Source organism: Protomyctophum parallelum (genome assembly GCF_964188405.1).
Source record: "Protomyctophum parallelum genome assembly, chromosome: 19".
Classification (NCBI taxonomy): Eukaryota; Metazoa; Chordata; class Actinopteri; order Myctophiformes; family Myctophidae; genus Protomyctophum; species Protomyctophum parallelum.
In genome coordinates this window covers 36,926,704-36,941,832 of record NC_139717.1, presented here as the reverse complement: position 1 = coordinate 36,941,832, position 15,129 = coordinate 36,926,704, and the positions used below count along the sequence as shown (strand labels likewise).

Genomic DNA, 15,129 nt, shown 5'->3' with positions numbered 1-15,129 from the left:
CTTGGCTTAGAGTATAAGGCTCTGAGTATAAGCTAAACACTAACATTTAGTGTTATCTAATCTTACTAAGATAACACTAAATGTAATCTTAGTGACTAAACCTTAGAGTATATTATATATGAAGGACTAAACCGACCAATAACATGATGTTGTTAGTCTTTTGTCCCGCCCCCTATAAGTATGTCAGCTCGTTTGCAGTGTTGCCATGTCCGCTTATTAAAAGAGATTTGTTTCTGTAGTTTGATTGATTCATTTGATTGATTCATTTGATTGATTGATTGATTGATTGGTTGATTGATTGATTGATTGATTGAAATTTAGATTTCACGGAATGTAGAATGTGGGTACATTTATAATTTCAACGATAGTTGATACAAAAGTTAATACAAAAACTGCTACTTTGAGGACAAAACCATAAACATAATTGAAACTTTAGAAACTTTAGAAACTTTCTAAAGTGTAGTCATGGTTCTGGACTGGTCATGGACCTAAAATGAATATGTATCTCTTCCTACCCCCCATCTGAAAATGTTTTGTGACAGGGAGGGAGATTTGTGTTGTTAGAATTAAAAATATCTTTCAAATATTCCACATTTTTATTTCAAGAATCAAGATGATTTGAAAATACCAGGTGCTTATTTCTCTCACAATATCGGGCAACACTGCTCGTGTGCCGCAAAGCAAAGCAGCGCAGCGGCACAACGACGCAGAGAAGAGCTGGCTGCTCAGCTGCCATATCTGTTTTCTCTACGCGCTAGGATGATGGCGACTACACCGACGCAAGACAGCGTTTAGTGAGTCCTCTTTCCAAACTGCGGATTGTATCGATTCCGTGCGCCGCAGCTTTGGTCACCGAAGCCAAGAAGACGTTCCAGATACCGAAGGAAACGGCTCTGGTAAGTGATCCGTGTGTTGATTACGCTAGGATTTGTAATGCGCGAGCGGAGACGAAGACCCCGATATACTTTCAGGAAAAGGAACGCCAGCACAAGGGAGGGAGTCTTTTCCTTCACCGCCATTTTGTGATAACAAGGAGCAGCGAACGGGGGCCAAGAAAGTTGCATGCTGCCTTGCGTTTTATTTAAAACCCGTTAACCGTTATGGTAGTGCGCCAGCGTGTATTTGGGTGACCGACCCCGCTTCTAAATAAAGTGTTTTGACAGACCTTCAGCCAGGTGGCAGGGCGGACGAGGCTTTGTTTTAATCACCGACATGCGTGCACCGCAGCCGCTAAACACTGACTGCCACAGCGGCTATGCAGGGCAACATTTATCCACACTGTATCTAGACAGTAGATATAGTCAATCTGGCTGCTGTAATTACCCGTTATTACTTTAAACCCAGCAACATCAACACCGGAAGCATGTGATTATCTTGCCAAGACGTTTTTTATTATTCCCTCCTTTGCCCTGGCCTAGAAGAAGATTATCCCACGCTTTCACCTTGCAGACAACACGGTGCTGCTGTCTGTATTTGTTATTTGAAAGACGGTTGGGATTAATGTATACTTTTCTTTTGGTTCTCTTTTTCAGAGTTGAGAATGACTAACGAGGAGCCTCTTCCAAAGAAGGTCAGTATTGATCTTATCATACTGTCGATTCCTAATGTTGTATGTAATGTAAACACGATGGGCTATGTCTGTTTATCTGACCATTTTGTTAACTTGCTCTTTCATACAGGTTCGCCTTAGTGAATCTGACATGAAGACCATGACCAGGGAAGAGTTGTGTGTCAGGTAGGTAAACATCCCGTGTGTGTGTGTGTGTGTGTGTGCGTGTGTGTGTGTTAACTACAGAGCAACTGATGTTTATAAATGCTTTCTTCCCCATAGGTGGAAACAACACGAAGCTTATGTCCAGGTCTTGGAGGCAAAATATGCAGACCTTAGTTGTAAGTGTAATAGCTCCTTCATATATTCTTAATACATTTAGCACTCCATTTCAATCTCGTCCGTGACTGCACACTGTCACAATACTTTCCTATCTTGTGATGTTTATTTTGTCTATATGAATTTATTCTCTCCGCCTTAGCAAATGATGTGACGGGTCTGAAAGAGTCTGAAGAGAAGCTGAAACAGCAGCAACAGGAGTCTGCACGCCGAGAGAACATCCTCGTCATGCGACTGGCCACCAAGGAGCAGGAAATGCAAGAGTGCACGGTATGTGCTCCTTGAACTTATGTAGTTCCTCCTTTCAAGAGCATTTGGGGGGAAATGAACCGTGATCTACCTTTCAATAAGCCGATACTTGAGCATTTTATGTACATAAACGGCATCTGGAATGTTGTTTGCCCTTTTCAAAAGCACAGCCATGCCATTAGTGCCATTGTAGTGCATACTGTAAACAGTCATGCTCTGTAAACTTGTGTCATCTCGTCATACTTGATTCTTGATCAGTTACAGGTTACGGCTATAACTTAAGACCATTCACAGTCTAGCCTATTTGAGACATTACTTCACACCCTCTTGTCAATCTGTGCCATAAACGGCAGTCTAAAGGTGGCGGGTTGCTTTTATCAGAGTGACAGTTCAGTGGATCATTCAGGGACTTCTGTCAGTCAGTTAAGGTCAGAGGAAATGACTGCTGGGGGTTGAAAAGGGTTCAATGTGAAAAGCACTTGCTATGACTGCACAAGAATAGCATCTGCATGAATTTGTGCAGAGTACTACCGTGTCTGGAAGAATATGAGCCTGTGCCTGCATCCATTCACTCGTATGTAAATGTATTCAAATGAGTTCAGTGGAAATATTAGAGGTCAACATGGTGGCTGAAATTTACAAAGGTGAGTTTCTTTGTAAACTCATCCATAGTGGGCCATTTACTTAACAAATAAAACTAAAGCAAAAATGCTTATGGGATAAAAGGAAATTGATTGCTAGCAATAAAGTCTCATCATTATTGCAGAGTTAATTTCGTTTTGAGTTACCAAAGGTGGAGGTCAGGAGGGGGAGCACACCTATGTTCCCCAGGTTCTATGTTCCCCACCATGCAAAAAAGGTTCTTTGTTCCCCAGTTAGAATAAACCTAAACTTAACCTAACTGTAATTCTAGTAAGACAAAGTATTTTAGCAACTTAGTCTTTTTTTTTTTTTTTTTTTTTTTTAAGATATTTTTTTGCGGCTTACGCCTTTTATTGATTTTTGAAGGGACAGACAGTAGGCTGACAGGAAACGGGAGAGAGATGGGGGGATGACATGCAGTAAAGGCCGTGTCGGGTCCGGGAGTCGAACCCGCGGCACACTGCGACTGGATTACCAGTCCGGTGCCCAGACCGTTACGCTACGGCCTGGGCCAGCAACTTAGTCTTAGTGTTACTTTTTGTAGCACATTCTGATTTAAGCTCTTTTAAGGGCTATACACACCGTCTGCGAACGCTGCGCGTCAAAACAGCCGCCTCCGTTATTTTCAATGAACCTATCCCACACCGGCTCCGTCCGACGCGCATTCTCACCTCGCCTGACGCTCCGATACGCCACCGTTCTATTTTCCAGGCGTTGCTGCGCACCCGGTGTGTAGGGCTTAACAATCCATTGAACTTCAGGCCTGCCTAGGCTACTTAAACTATCTAGTCTTGGCCAACTAAAAATGTACACTGGCATAAAATAAACTAAAACATAATTGCTCAGACTCTTCAACAAAGATGGCAAAAACAAACATTCTTTGTTCTGTACTTGTATACAATTGTATAGTACAAAACACTGAAGTCCTTAAACCAGAAACCTAACGCTAACCCTAAACCCTAAGGTAAGTGGGGAACATAGAACCTGGGGAACATAGGGATGACCCCGTCAGGAGGTCATTGCTCTTGATGGAGCATTTAAGAGATGCATTGCATAAGACACCTGCATCTATTCTGAAATGAAAGTCTGCCAAAACCAATTTGAACAAGCAGAAGTTGGATTCTAAAGGTTCTACACACCAGTAGTGTTAGTAGTGTTTATTTTTTGTGATTAATCAACATTTATTTAAACTGTTTGTCGTTTGTGTCATGAGCACATTGACTCCATTTGTGGTGATTATGTTTCACCTTAAAAGCATAAACCAAAGTCATCAACATAAATAAGGCATCATCAAATTATATTTTGATGATATTCTATTCACACATATTCAGATCGGCTATTTGTCATGCTCCCAGTGTGTAAAGAACTTAAATGTCCTGCACTAACCAACTTGCTCTGGGTACATTGCTGTCTTGAGCTACAATTCATGGATGAATACATGCATGAAATAATATGTAACAAGTTAGCCATTTAGCGGGCGTACATCTGTACCATGGTCTGACACGTTTCTCTGTTACCCTGCAGACCCAGATCCAGTACCTCAAGCAAGTGCAGCAACCCAGTGCCGCCCAACTGCGAACATCCATGGTGGACCCGGCCATCAACTTGTTTTTCCTCAAAATGAAGGCTGAACTGGAACAGACTAAAGACAAACTGGAGCAGGCCCAAAATGAATTGAGTGCCTGGAAATTTACACCTGATAGGTAAAAACAATCAAAATAACCTCCCCCTCAAAAAGTCAAGACTTCCCCACGCCCCCCACTCTCACTGCAGGCATGCAGGACTAATGGTGGGGGGGAAGGCTGAGAAGTGCTGTACTCACCACGAGACACAGACTTTACAGAAAGACAAACACTGCAGCAAACTGCCATTTGTTTTTGTACTCTTGCACTGTGCCAGCTACATATCACATAATCATAACTGAAAAGACAGTATGGTCAGGTGATACTTGTGTTTCAGCTCTCTCCCCTTGTGCGTCTTTGCCATCGGAGGGCCTGAAGGAGTCGGGATGGTTCCTGAAGAGGTGGTCACTCACTTCCGACATGGATATGCCCAGCCCTGCCCCCTAAGCCCAAACCAGACAGTTGACATAAATAAATAGCGGGGTTATGGTGGAGATCGAGTCAGACTTGGGTAAACTGCCCAAGCAGAGAGCGTCCCTAGCCTAATCAGCAGTAAAGACTATTCTCATTATGCAATTGCATAAGACATTTAACGGTGGAAAACACCACATGCATATGTGCTAGTCTGCCTGAGATTCATAAAGACTTTTTGGACAGTTCTAGAGTACATTGCAATAACATGGGAAAGTGTCTAGGATAAGCGTTTTAAGACTTTGGGGGAGGAGCCACTAGAAATGACATAAGACTGTGGGAGGAGCCGGTAGGGGGCGGAGCCAGACCCTCCGTCCAGAAGGGACTGTTTCAGGCATGAGGGTCCGATCCGATCACCTGTGTTTGAGCATGGGTCCACGGCCGGGTAGAGTGTATTTACATGTTTTACTTTGTGACTGCTTTCATTTACTGCCCTTTAATTTCATTGTTACTCTGAAGTCCCCTCGGCACTCACTGCAGTGTGTGAACGGTAGTATAATTAGCAAATAGCAAAGGCTATTTTGGACCTTGTAAACAATGAAAGGCTTAAATCTTCACATTGTTTTAGTGACACACACTGCTGTTGGTGCATTGAGGGTTATTCTTCACATTGTGAATGCAAATGTCTTAAAACGGATAATGTTACCATTTAATGAGTGTATTCTGTGATCTGTTTTGTGTGGTTTACATCGAAACCCCTCCCTCAGCGATTGGTTTTTCTAATCACCTCTTTGACTATTGCGTATTAACGGAACAAAATAGGTGAAGTCAGATTCTCCTTATTTTGACAACAAACATCAGATGTTTGTCACATAGCAAAGAATCAGATTTCACGACTGACATTTTGTCCAAAATATCAGTCATGTGAGAATCAGTCCTCAGTCACTTGTAAACATTAGGAAAAGAAATATGACTATGTTATACACCTTTAGTTGTTGGTATTAATCTGGCATTAGTTTACAGGGATTGCTGCAATGGCAACTTGAAGTTAATCACTTCCGCTTTTCTACGGTTCACCACCTGGTCAATGTGCAAGCAATTTGCTATTGTATAATTTCCACTGAGCAAAACCATTTTTTACAGACTGATTTAGATGGCGGGGTGTTAATGATTTGAAATAATTTAGAATTTAATCCCCTTGTTTCACAGCTTGTCCGGAAATTGTGTTGTGATTGTAAAAACTGCTTGGCAGTCCTAAGTATAATTGACATGCTGAGCTGTGGCAATTTCACTCAACTTTGAGATAAAGCTTAAACGTTCCAAATTTTATCTGTTGAATATTTGTCCTGATCAAAGACCAATCCAATGTGCTAGGTTTTGCAGAGCATAGTAATTGGATGCTTACTGGATAGATGGGGATCTTTTAGTTGGTAACATAGCTACTGCTTCTATTTGGTGTTTAATGTTTATTCTGCTTTCATCTTTAACATGCAATGTTTCTAGCTACAGCTAGCTAGAATTTTGTTGGTGCTAAATTGCTAGGAAATGCTCTGTTTGGAATGTATTTTGTTCTTTCATACACCATGTAGTGAATTAAGGTTTACTGTACAAGTAACAGACCAGTGTGATCATTCTAGGTTGGGTCCTAGTAAAGTTCCTAGACTTTTAATGTGGCTACTGGCTAGATGTACAATTGTGAAAATATTAATTACGATTTTGTCTAGGAAAGGACATGGAACAATTCGTATTTTAAACTCTCAATGCATTAGATGCAAGCATTGTCAAATTTCATATATTGCTTGGAATGTGACTCCTGTTGATTTACTGTAGCAATGCATTCAAGTTTTGGGTTGAATGGACTGACTTCTCTTACCACAGTAAATTATACATTAGTGGGTCAAAAAGTTATTTTTGGCTTTTGGCAAACGGGAAAGTAGGTCAAGCATTTTGGTAGAGAGAAGTAGTGTCCCTATAGATGTGATTGTCTCCTGGTTCACTGTGTGATGTTAGAATTATTTCCCTTACAGCCAAACGGGGAAGAAACTGATGGCCAAATGTCGAATGCTGATTCAGGAAAACCAGGAGTTGGGCAGGCAGCTTTCCCAGGGACGCATTGCCCAGCTGGAGGCTGAGTTGGCCCTACAGAAGAAGTACAGCGAGGAGCTCAAGAGTAGCCAGGACGGTGAGAAACATTGCTTGCCTCTGTCTTGTCTGATCTATACTTGCAAGAGTCGCTCTCCACAGTAACATATTTTCATTTGTGAAACGCTACACAACATGGCATGTTTCTCAGTTTAAATCTATTTTCGTTGAGTGTTTTAAGTATTAAGTTTAAATTATTAAGTATAAATTAAGCTTCAACATGCTGATTTTACTTGCTTTTCTCACCAACACATGTTCATTTTGTTGATCTTCTGCCATCCGCTTCTCTCCTGGAATATTGATATCCGTCTATAAATCTGCTCCTTCCCCAGAGTTGAATGACTTCATCATTCAGCTGGATGAGGAAGTTGAGGGCATGCAGACCACCATCCTCGTCCTGCAGCAGCAGCTGAAGGACACCCGTCAGCAGCTCAACCAAGACCCAGGGGCCTCTGCCGTTGCAGGCCCCAGCAGGACTTCCCCTTCCACTGAGCCATCTGCTCAGACTGAGGAGGCCACCACACCCTCCGAGCCAATGGGCAAAGACTTCGGGAGGCTCTCTAACGGACCAAGCAACGGGAACTCATCCCAGAGAAGTGAGACCACTACCCCCAGCCTGTACCGAGAGGTCAGCAGCACCGAAGAAGACTTTCCTATGTCCCCAGTGGTCTCCAGTCCCGGGGAGGCAGAGACCAAACTCTCGAACCACTCTGAAGAGGCAGCAGGGAGTCAGACACGTGCAGTGAATGCAGGAGGAGCTGGGGGGTTCGGGACCCAGCTGAGCGCAGGGTACGAGAGCGTGGACTCTCCCACAGGCAGCGAGACATCCCTGACTCAGCACTCAAACGACACAGACTCCAACACTGACCCCCATGAGGACAAGACTGGCCCAGTGACCAAGGCCACCAGAACTGCAGGGTCGCGGCACACTATAAATGGCCTGGACTCCAACATGAGCGACAGGGCTGTTTTGTAATGTACTTTGTAACACGTACTGTCCTTTTCTCTCTCTTTTTTTTTTTTAATACAACACAAATTACAAATGCATTATCTGTAACGGAACTGCTGTGCGTAGTCTGGAACAGAACTGCTGTCCAGAACCTTTCTTTTCTTCCTTCTCCCTTGGATATTGTGATGCCTCTGCCACGTTGTGTTGCTAAACAGAGATATTAATGTGAATGGTATAATGTTGATAGATTTGAAATGAGTGGGTGTATGATTTAAAGTAGTTTATTTTCCTTTGGCTCTTGCTTGGTTATCCGAACACACATGGTAATTTGAACACAACTGGTTCCGTGCTGTTTTTGTTGGAGCGCTCAACACTGAAATCATCAGGCATCTGGTGTTGTAACTCATTGTCAATAAATGTCACCAAATCACAGCTGACTGATTCACAATACCTTTTCAAAGATAAGGGAGGTATATTTTTTAGTTGTTGGCCCATGTTTTTTTTTAAATCCATATTTTCATTTCCCCACCCCTGACAAATAATTCTGTTTGACTTGTGTGTAGTTTATATACAATGTTCCTTGTTCGTATTGTTCTGACTTCAATCCTTTTCATGTACTGACCAAATATCAATAAACAACTTTTAATATTATGGCGAGGAACCCTTTTATTTTGCCTCGTGTAGAGAAACAATGCTGATGACCGATTTAAGAGCAAAGGTTTAGCTGAAGTGTAGGAAGAGCAAAGGTTTAGCTGAAGTGTAGGATTTGACATCATCTAAACTACCTTCATGCAAGTACAGTAGGTTATATTGGCAGACCAGGCATTTTTTTCCCCATTCATAAAAATATCCTCCGGGACACATGGTGGCGCTATGGTTGCACCAACTGCTACTGTTGGGAGCGTCAGCGTAGTGCTGTCACATTCACGCAACAGCCCACAGTGACTATCACCACAGTCTTGGGCAGAGCAGCGATCATCTGAAGCAGGTACTTCGTCGGGATGAACTCCGAGGCTATTGTCATCGTTTCTGCTGCCAGGACACCGATTGGTATGTTATTGTCTTGCGGACGACAAACCTGGGGGCGCGTTTATTAAACATTTTCCAGATCCAACAACCGTGGTTGCTTTACTGTTGTTGCTAAACAACGTCCGTATACGTGTGTCTCGTGGAATACTTTATCTAGGATTGCTGAAAAGAATGTTTTTTTCTAGTGAATAGTTAACATGCATGTCTTTTTTTTGTCATTGAATAACACCAGACCAGTCACTCGTAATTTAATAAGACTAAGTGGCTGCTTGACATTCATTCAGACGCATTTTGATCTTGCTGGAACCTGATTGGTTTCTTGCCTGTCCAGTTTTCTTTCGAGGCAGCGATTGGTTCGCTGGCCATAGAACCACGGACCAGGAACTTTGTACCATTGGTTGTTTTGGTCAAAGGTTTGGTTTGTCCTGGGCTGGAACTGCGCCGGGAGCTTTTGCGGAATAACTGAGAATCAAACTTTGTATATGGATTGACGATCATGATAGCATAATACGCTTTTAAATACATTAACCCATGAGAAAAGGCCTACCACAACATTTTCGAAATAGATCCATAAGCGCACAATGCAGCTTGTAAATTGCTGTTAATAGCCACATTATAAAATAGGGCATATAAGTGTAAACGACTAGATAGTAATAGTGTTTACTTCACATAATTTAACATGTGATCATCTCTGATAGTCATGTGAATAATAACATTCACATCAAATCGTTAGTCGTTTACACTTATATGCCCTGGCCTGCTATTTTATAATGTGGTTATTAACAGTAATTTACAAGCTGCATTGTGCGCTTATGGATCTATTTCGAAAATGTTGTGTATAATACTCATTTTGTCATCTATAATGTAATGTTGCCTCATATTCCTCCTGACCCTTGCACTGATTGATTGAAATTTGTATTCGCAGTATGTAGAATGCATACATTTCAATGAAAGTACAGGTCAATACAAAAACTGCTACAATTTTACAATTTACAATTTAGGCATTTAGCAGACGCTCTTAATCCAGAGCGATTTACATTTAAGCAAGAACAAAAGCATGGGAATACATCACATAAAAGCATTTATCATGAAACATGCGTAAGCTAAGAAAGTAACAGTGGAATATCTATATAATGAAACTATACATACACTATACATATAAACTATACATATTTACTACTATGCTATACATATGTACTATGGCGTGCTATGACTATATACAATACAATTATAGTGCTGTCTACATAACATGCTATAAGTCTGTGTCAAATGCTATCTAAGCCAACAGAAATGCTATCTAAGGGGTTAGGGTAAGTGCTATGGGCCATGATGGAGTCTGAAAAGGTGGGTTTTCAGGCTACGAGGATAAAAACCAGAAGCACTAAGACGTGTTTACATCAGGGTCCTCATCACTAACGAACGGTCTTCAACATTATTTTCCACATAGTAGCCTAAATAGTAAATATCTCAATGAGTCTTCCCTTGTGTATGCAACTTAAGTTAAGGGTCTTTCAATGGTGCTCTGTCCACGGTACCGGTCCATGACCTGTGTTTTTAATTTAAGGGTCTTTCCTCGGTGCTCTGTCCACGGTACCGGTCCATGACATGCCCTGTGTTTTTAATTTAAGGGTCTTTCCTCGGTGCTCTGTCCACGGTACCGCTCCATGACCTGTGTTCGGTGGTGATCAAGGACGTACTGCAGCGAGCTGGGCTGAGGCCGGATGAGGTGTCCGAGGTCATCCTAGGTCACGTCCTCACAGCAGGTATAAAGCTGATTATCACCATGTGATTAAGCTGCAAAGTAATTTATTTTCAGGCATAATATGACTTCTTTCTTTCCCCTTCTTTTTCTTGCAATTTGCCCCCCCCCACACACACAGGATTCTAAATCATTTTCTTCTCCTCAGGCCATGGGCAGAACCCCGCCCGCCAGGCCAGTGTGGCAGCAGGGATCCCCTATCCAGTCCCAGCCTGGAGCTGCCAGATGGTGTGTGGCTCTGGGCTGAAGGCTGTGTGTCTGGGAGCTCAGTCCATCCAGACTGGAGATTCCACTGTGGTGGTTGCTGGGGGCATGGAGAGCATGAGCAGGGTAAGTATCAGAATTGAAGGCCAAGTGCTATAATTTGGTAGGCTCAAGAGTTTTGAATCAGACCTGGGCCAAAGTGTAATTTGCAAATGATAAATCTATGCATCACTTTCTCTACTTTCTCTTCACCTCGTCACCCCCAGGCACCTCACACAGTGCAGATGAGGGCAGGAGTGAAGATGGGCGATGCCTCGATGCAGGACTCCATGGTGACCGACGGCCTGACCGACGCCTTCCACGGTTACCATATGGGCATCACAGGTCAGAATGACAAACCCAAGACACAGGCCAAACACTGATTGTCACTTGTTTACTTGACATATCACCAATAGGAGAAAAGCCTTTTAGATGCCATTATCTCGGACGGTTATGTTTGGTAGTCAGTAGTTCTCCACTCTCAAGCACCTGTGGTAGTGCTGCTGGTTTTCCATTTTATCAGAAAGAATGCACTGCACAGATGCACACACATAGGATAGAAAACGAGCAGTGCTTGAAACCGTTTTAAGCGATGAATCTTTCCATCTTTTCTCAGCTGAAAATGTGGCTAAGCAGTGGGGTGTGAGTCGAGAAGAGCAGGACCATTTTGCCATCCAGTCACAAAATAAAACCGAGGCTGCCCAAAAGGCAGGGTATTTTGACCAGGAGATTGTCCCGGTCATGGTGCCATCCAGAAAAGGCAAGAAGTGCTTCTAAGTTCTAGAAATTTGCTCATCTACCGTACGTCACATTTCAGCAGCTGACGGTTGCCAAGTCATTACTTAAGTGCGAATCCTGAAATGTACCCTTCTCTCAGGTCCAGTGGAGGTGAAGTTGGATGAGTTTCCTCGCCATGGAACCAACGTGGACGCCATGTCCAAACTCAGACCTTGCTTCATCAAGGACAGCAGTGGCACGGTCACTGCTGGCAATGCCTCAGGTAGAACAGCACACAGACAGATTTGATCACTTTTATCAGTCACTTATCAAATGGCTTCTGTCCAGTGAAGCACTCTGTGTTCTTTTCTAGTCTCAACCTGGTATCTAGGTACATGGTTAACGTCATTGGGGTCTACTTAAAAGGCTTTTTCTTTAATCAAGTTAATCCTACTAGGTATCAATGATGGCGCAGCAGCAACCCTTCTCATGAGCCAATCAGAGGCCGAGAGGAGGGGCCTAAAACCCATGGCCAGAATCATCTCTTGGGCTCAAGCTGGACTTGATCCATCAATCATGGGCACTGGACCAATACCAGCCATCAGGAAAGCGGTCAGAAACTGAATATGCACATGTGTATATAAAATGCTCTTTAGATTTAATATTGTATTCATTCCTGTATTTGTTTGTTTACTGCTAGGTTGAGAAAGCAGGTTGGCAGCTGGAGCAAGTTGACCTGTTTGAGATCAATGAGGCTTTTGCTGCGCAGTCCATTGCTGTGGTCAAAGAGCTCGGACTAAACTCAAACAAGGTAAAACCTTTAGGTCCCCGATATCAAATTATATTTTAAGACAGCTTAGGTTTTATTTAAATAGTAACGTGAAATTGAAGGGAAAGGTGGGTGTTTGGTAGTAGTAGTAGGACAGAGAGAACATTACTTAAGGCTTTTGTTTCATTTCTAGCACAGCCAAGCTCATTTTACATAATATGCTAGGCTTCTATTTTGCCAGCAAAGATGTCTGTTGTATTCTCGTATAGAAATAAGTGCACGCAGACAAGTCAGCTTCATACCATGTGTTGAAAATCTTCATCCACATTTCAAATGGAAAGGAAGGTTGACCCGGGCAGGGCAGGAATAGTGCAGGCAGGTGGATAGTAGAAGATACGGCCACCCCAAATATGTTGTATTCTCGTATAGAAATAAGTGCACGCAGACAAGTCAGCTTCATACCATGTGTTCACTTCTTTACTTCCTCTTTCATCTCCTTTGACCTCATGACATCATCAATACAATACCATCCACCTTTTCACATTAGGGCCCCCTAGTCTACCTTAGTGCATTGCACTTTCAGACCATACACAGTATATCACAATGTCCATACCAGTATTCTGGCATGTTTAACCCATTGAACCATTATGCTAACATTGATTGATTTGTAAAGTCTGACCAAATAGTCCCTGGTATAAATATTGATTTAAGAGTGAAATTCCAAATATCCAGTCAGTTTTGTAGTGGTACTTGTGGGGGGGATGCCCCCATAAGACATGTGCACGCACACATTTGCATGCACGTGCACAGCGCGCGCAGACACTAGAGGGTATGTGCATGTATAAAGTGAATGGCAGATCGAGTGGTAAAGTGAGTTTAACGTTGTTTAATGCAATCAGTTTCTGTTTGATGTATGGCCTGTCATGGCCAGAAAGTAGTTTTGCCTACTGACACTCAGTAGGCATTCCTGCATAACTTCCGGGTATGATGTTGTCACGCGCATACACTATTAAAACATGCAGACGTGTATAGCCTATTTAGAAACAGGGTTTACAATGCTTAATCGTATCCAAAAAAGTAAATGACAATTTTGCCCCAAAAAATATTTTTTGGGCAAAATTGCCACTACACCCCTGTCCATAACATTTCAAATATTGAGCAAACATTGACTGTATTATTAGTTAACATTTTAAATAAAGACTGACAAATGTTACAAACAAGAAACCTAGACAAAGCCATCGACAGGGAATGGTCTATGCTTAATTTATGTATGTATGGTTAGGCACTCCATTTTGTTGTTTTCATAAGCAGTAATGGCAGACATCTTTGGGGGTGCACACGCAGATCCGACACACCAAAGGTCCGACGCGCGGAAACATGCGATGCGAAAATGCGATGATCTGACATGCCCTGCTCCGTGCTTGTGGTTAGGTTAGGGATTGAGGTTTCGGGTATGTCGGAACTAAAGCCTGTACCCCATCTTTGCATACCTCAGGTGAACGTTAACGGAGGTGCGATCTCTTTGGGGCATCCCATCGGCATGTCTGGCTGCAGGATTCTGGTGACATTGCTGCACGCACTCCAGAGGACAGGCGGCCATAAGGGAGTGGCCTCCCTTTGTATCGGAGGAGGAATGGGCATTGCCATTTGTGTGGAGAGAATGTGAGGTGACCGGAGTTCAAAATCATCAGTGTCCAGGAGTTACAACATTTGGAAAGGTTCATGGAGAACAAGAGACTCATTGTTTACATAAGGGAAATTATTGAATGGTAATTGTAAGGGCTGGGCAATGGACAAAATCAAATATTGTTTTGACTAAATACCTCTATAGCAGATATATTGTGGGGATGAGATTTGGGTAAATAATCAAACATCTAGTCTCATATCACAATAGATATATCGCCCAGTCCTAGGCAACCACCGTCTGTCTAGAGTAACACTGTACTTACTCATATCACAACAGATATATCGCCCAGTCCTAGTCTAGAGTGACACTGTACTTATAGCAGCGCTACTGAATGTACAATGTTGTGATTGCCTTCATTCACATCTAAATTATGCACTGAATCTGCAACTTATTCCTTCCTATTTCTGACTTGATATTGGAAGATTTTAGTCTTGTTTAGTCAGTCAATGAGTGATACTTTTATCAGGTGAGGTCTTATACAATTTAACAGATAAAAATAGCATGTTTTAAGCATTTTACATCCCAATGAGTACCATTTAATGTTTTACATGCAACAGATCATTTTAACACCCATGCTTTTGCCTTACAACCACCACTATGAGGTTGGTGTCAATTTTCAGCCACTGTCAACTACAAATACACAGGATAAACCTATTCTAATTTCTTAAATGAACTGGTAGGTGATTAAATGATGATGTAGTACGAATTGTGCCAAATACTACAGATAGTCTGCCTAAAGATGTAATCATGTCATACTATAACATTCCAGTATCTATCCACCAGTCTTCCTGTATGGATTCCTAGCCATAGTTTTTGCGTAGTAGACTACAGCCTTTAAGTGCCCCAAGGTTTAATGCAAGCCATACACCAGTGCTTCCTGTAGATATCCAGCTATGAATGGTAGCGCTAGTTTCTGCAAACCTGTCCAATTGAGTGAAAATGTGAAGTGAAAATGTTTACCAATATCGACTTGTTACAAATATGTAATGGTTACTATATCAATAAAGAATTACCCCAACGAT

General features: G+C 42.3%; 2 protein-coding genes across 4 annotated transcripts; both read left to right on the top strand.

Annotated features, from left to right (window-relative positions):
* The first annotated feature begins 713 nt into the window (after positions 1 to 713).
* Positions 714 to 8,554, top strand: wtap (WT1 associated protein). Of its 3 annotated transcripts, XM_083790778.1 has the most exons (8): positions 714 to 896; positions 1,533 to 1,570; positions 1,680 to 1,735; positions 1,832 to 1,890; positions 2,031 to 2,158; positions 4,304 to 4,482; positions 6,840 to 6,994; positions 7,287 to 8,554. In XM_083790778.1, the coding sequence occupies exons 2-8, from the start codon at positions 1,541 to 1,543 to the stop codon at positions 7,928 to 7,930; spliced, it is 1,251 nt and encodes a 416-aa protein (XP_083646904.1). In that variant the 5' UTR covers positions 714 to 896; positions 1,533 to 1,540; the 3' UTR covers positions 7,931 to 8,554. The 3 variants fall into 3 exon arrangements, with proteins under 3 accessions (XP_083646904.1, XP_083646906.1, XP_083646905.1); XM_083790780.1 differs by lacking the exons at positions 6,840 to 6,994; positions 7,287 to 8,554 and having other exon boundaries at positions 4,304 to 6,823; XM_083790779.1 differs by lacking the exons at positions 714 to 896; positions 1,533 to 1,570; positions 1,680 to 1,735; ... (1 more) ...; positions 2,031 to 2,158; positions 4,304 to 4,482 and adding an exon at positions 4,486 to 5,257.
* Positions 8,555 to 8,853: 299 nt separating this feature from the next.
* Positions 8,854 to 15,058, top strand: acat2 (acetyl-CoA acetyltransferase 2). The gene is made up of 9 exons (XM_083790216.1): positions 8,854 to 8,953; positions 10,561 to 10,695; positions 10,840 to 11,021; positions 11,162 to 11,279; positions 11,551 to 11,694; positions 11,812 to 11,934; positions 12,109 to 12,263; positions 12,352 to 12,462; positions 13,916 to 15,058. Exons 1-9 carry the CDS (start codon positions 8,905 to 8,907, stop codon positions 14,084 to 14,086), a joined length of 1,188 nt encoding a protein of 395 aa, XP_083646342.1. The 5' UTR covers positions 8,854 to 8,904; the 3' UTR covers positions 14,087 to 15,058.
* Positions 15,059 to 15,129: the final 71 nt, after the last annotated feature.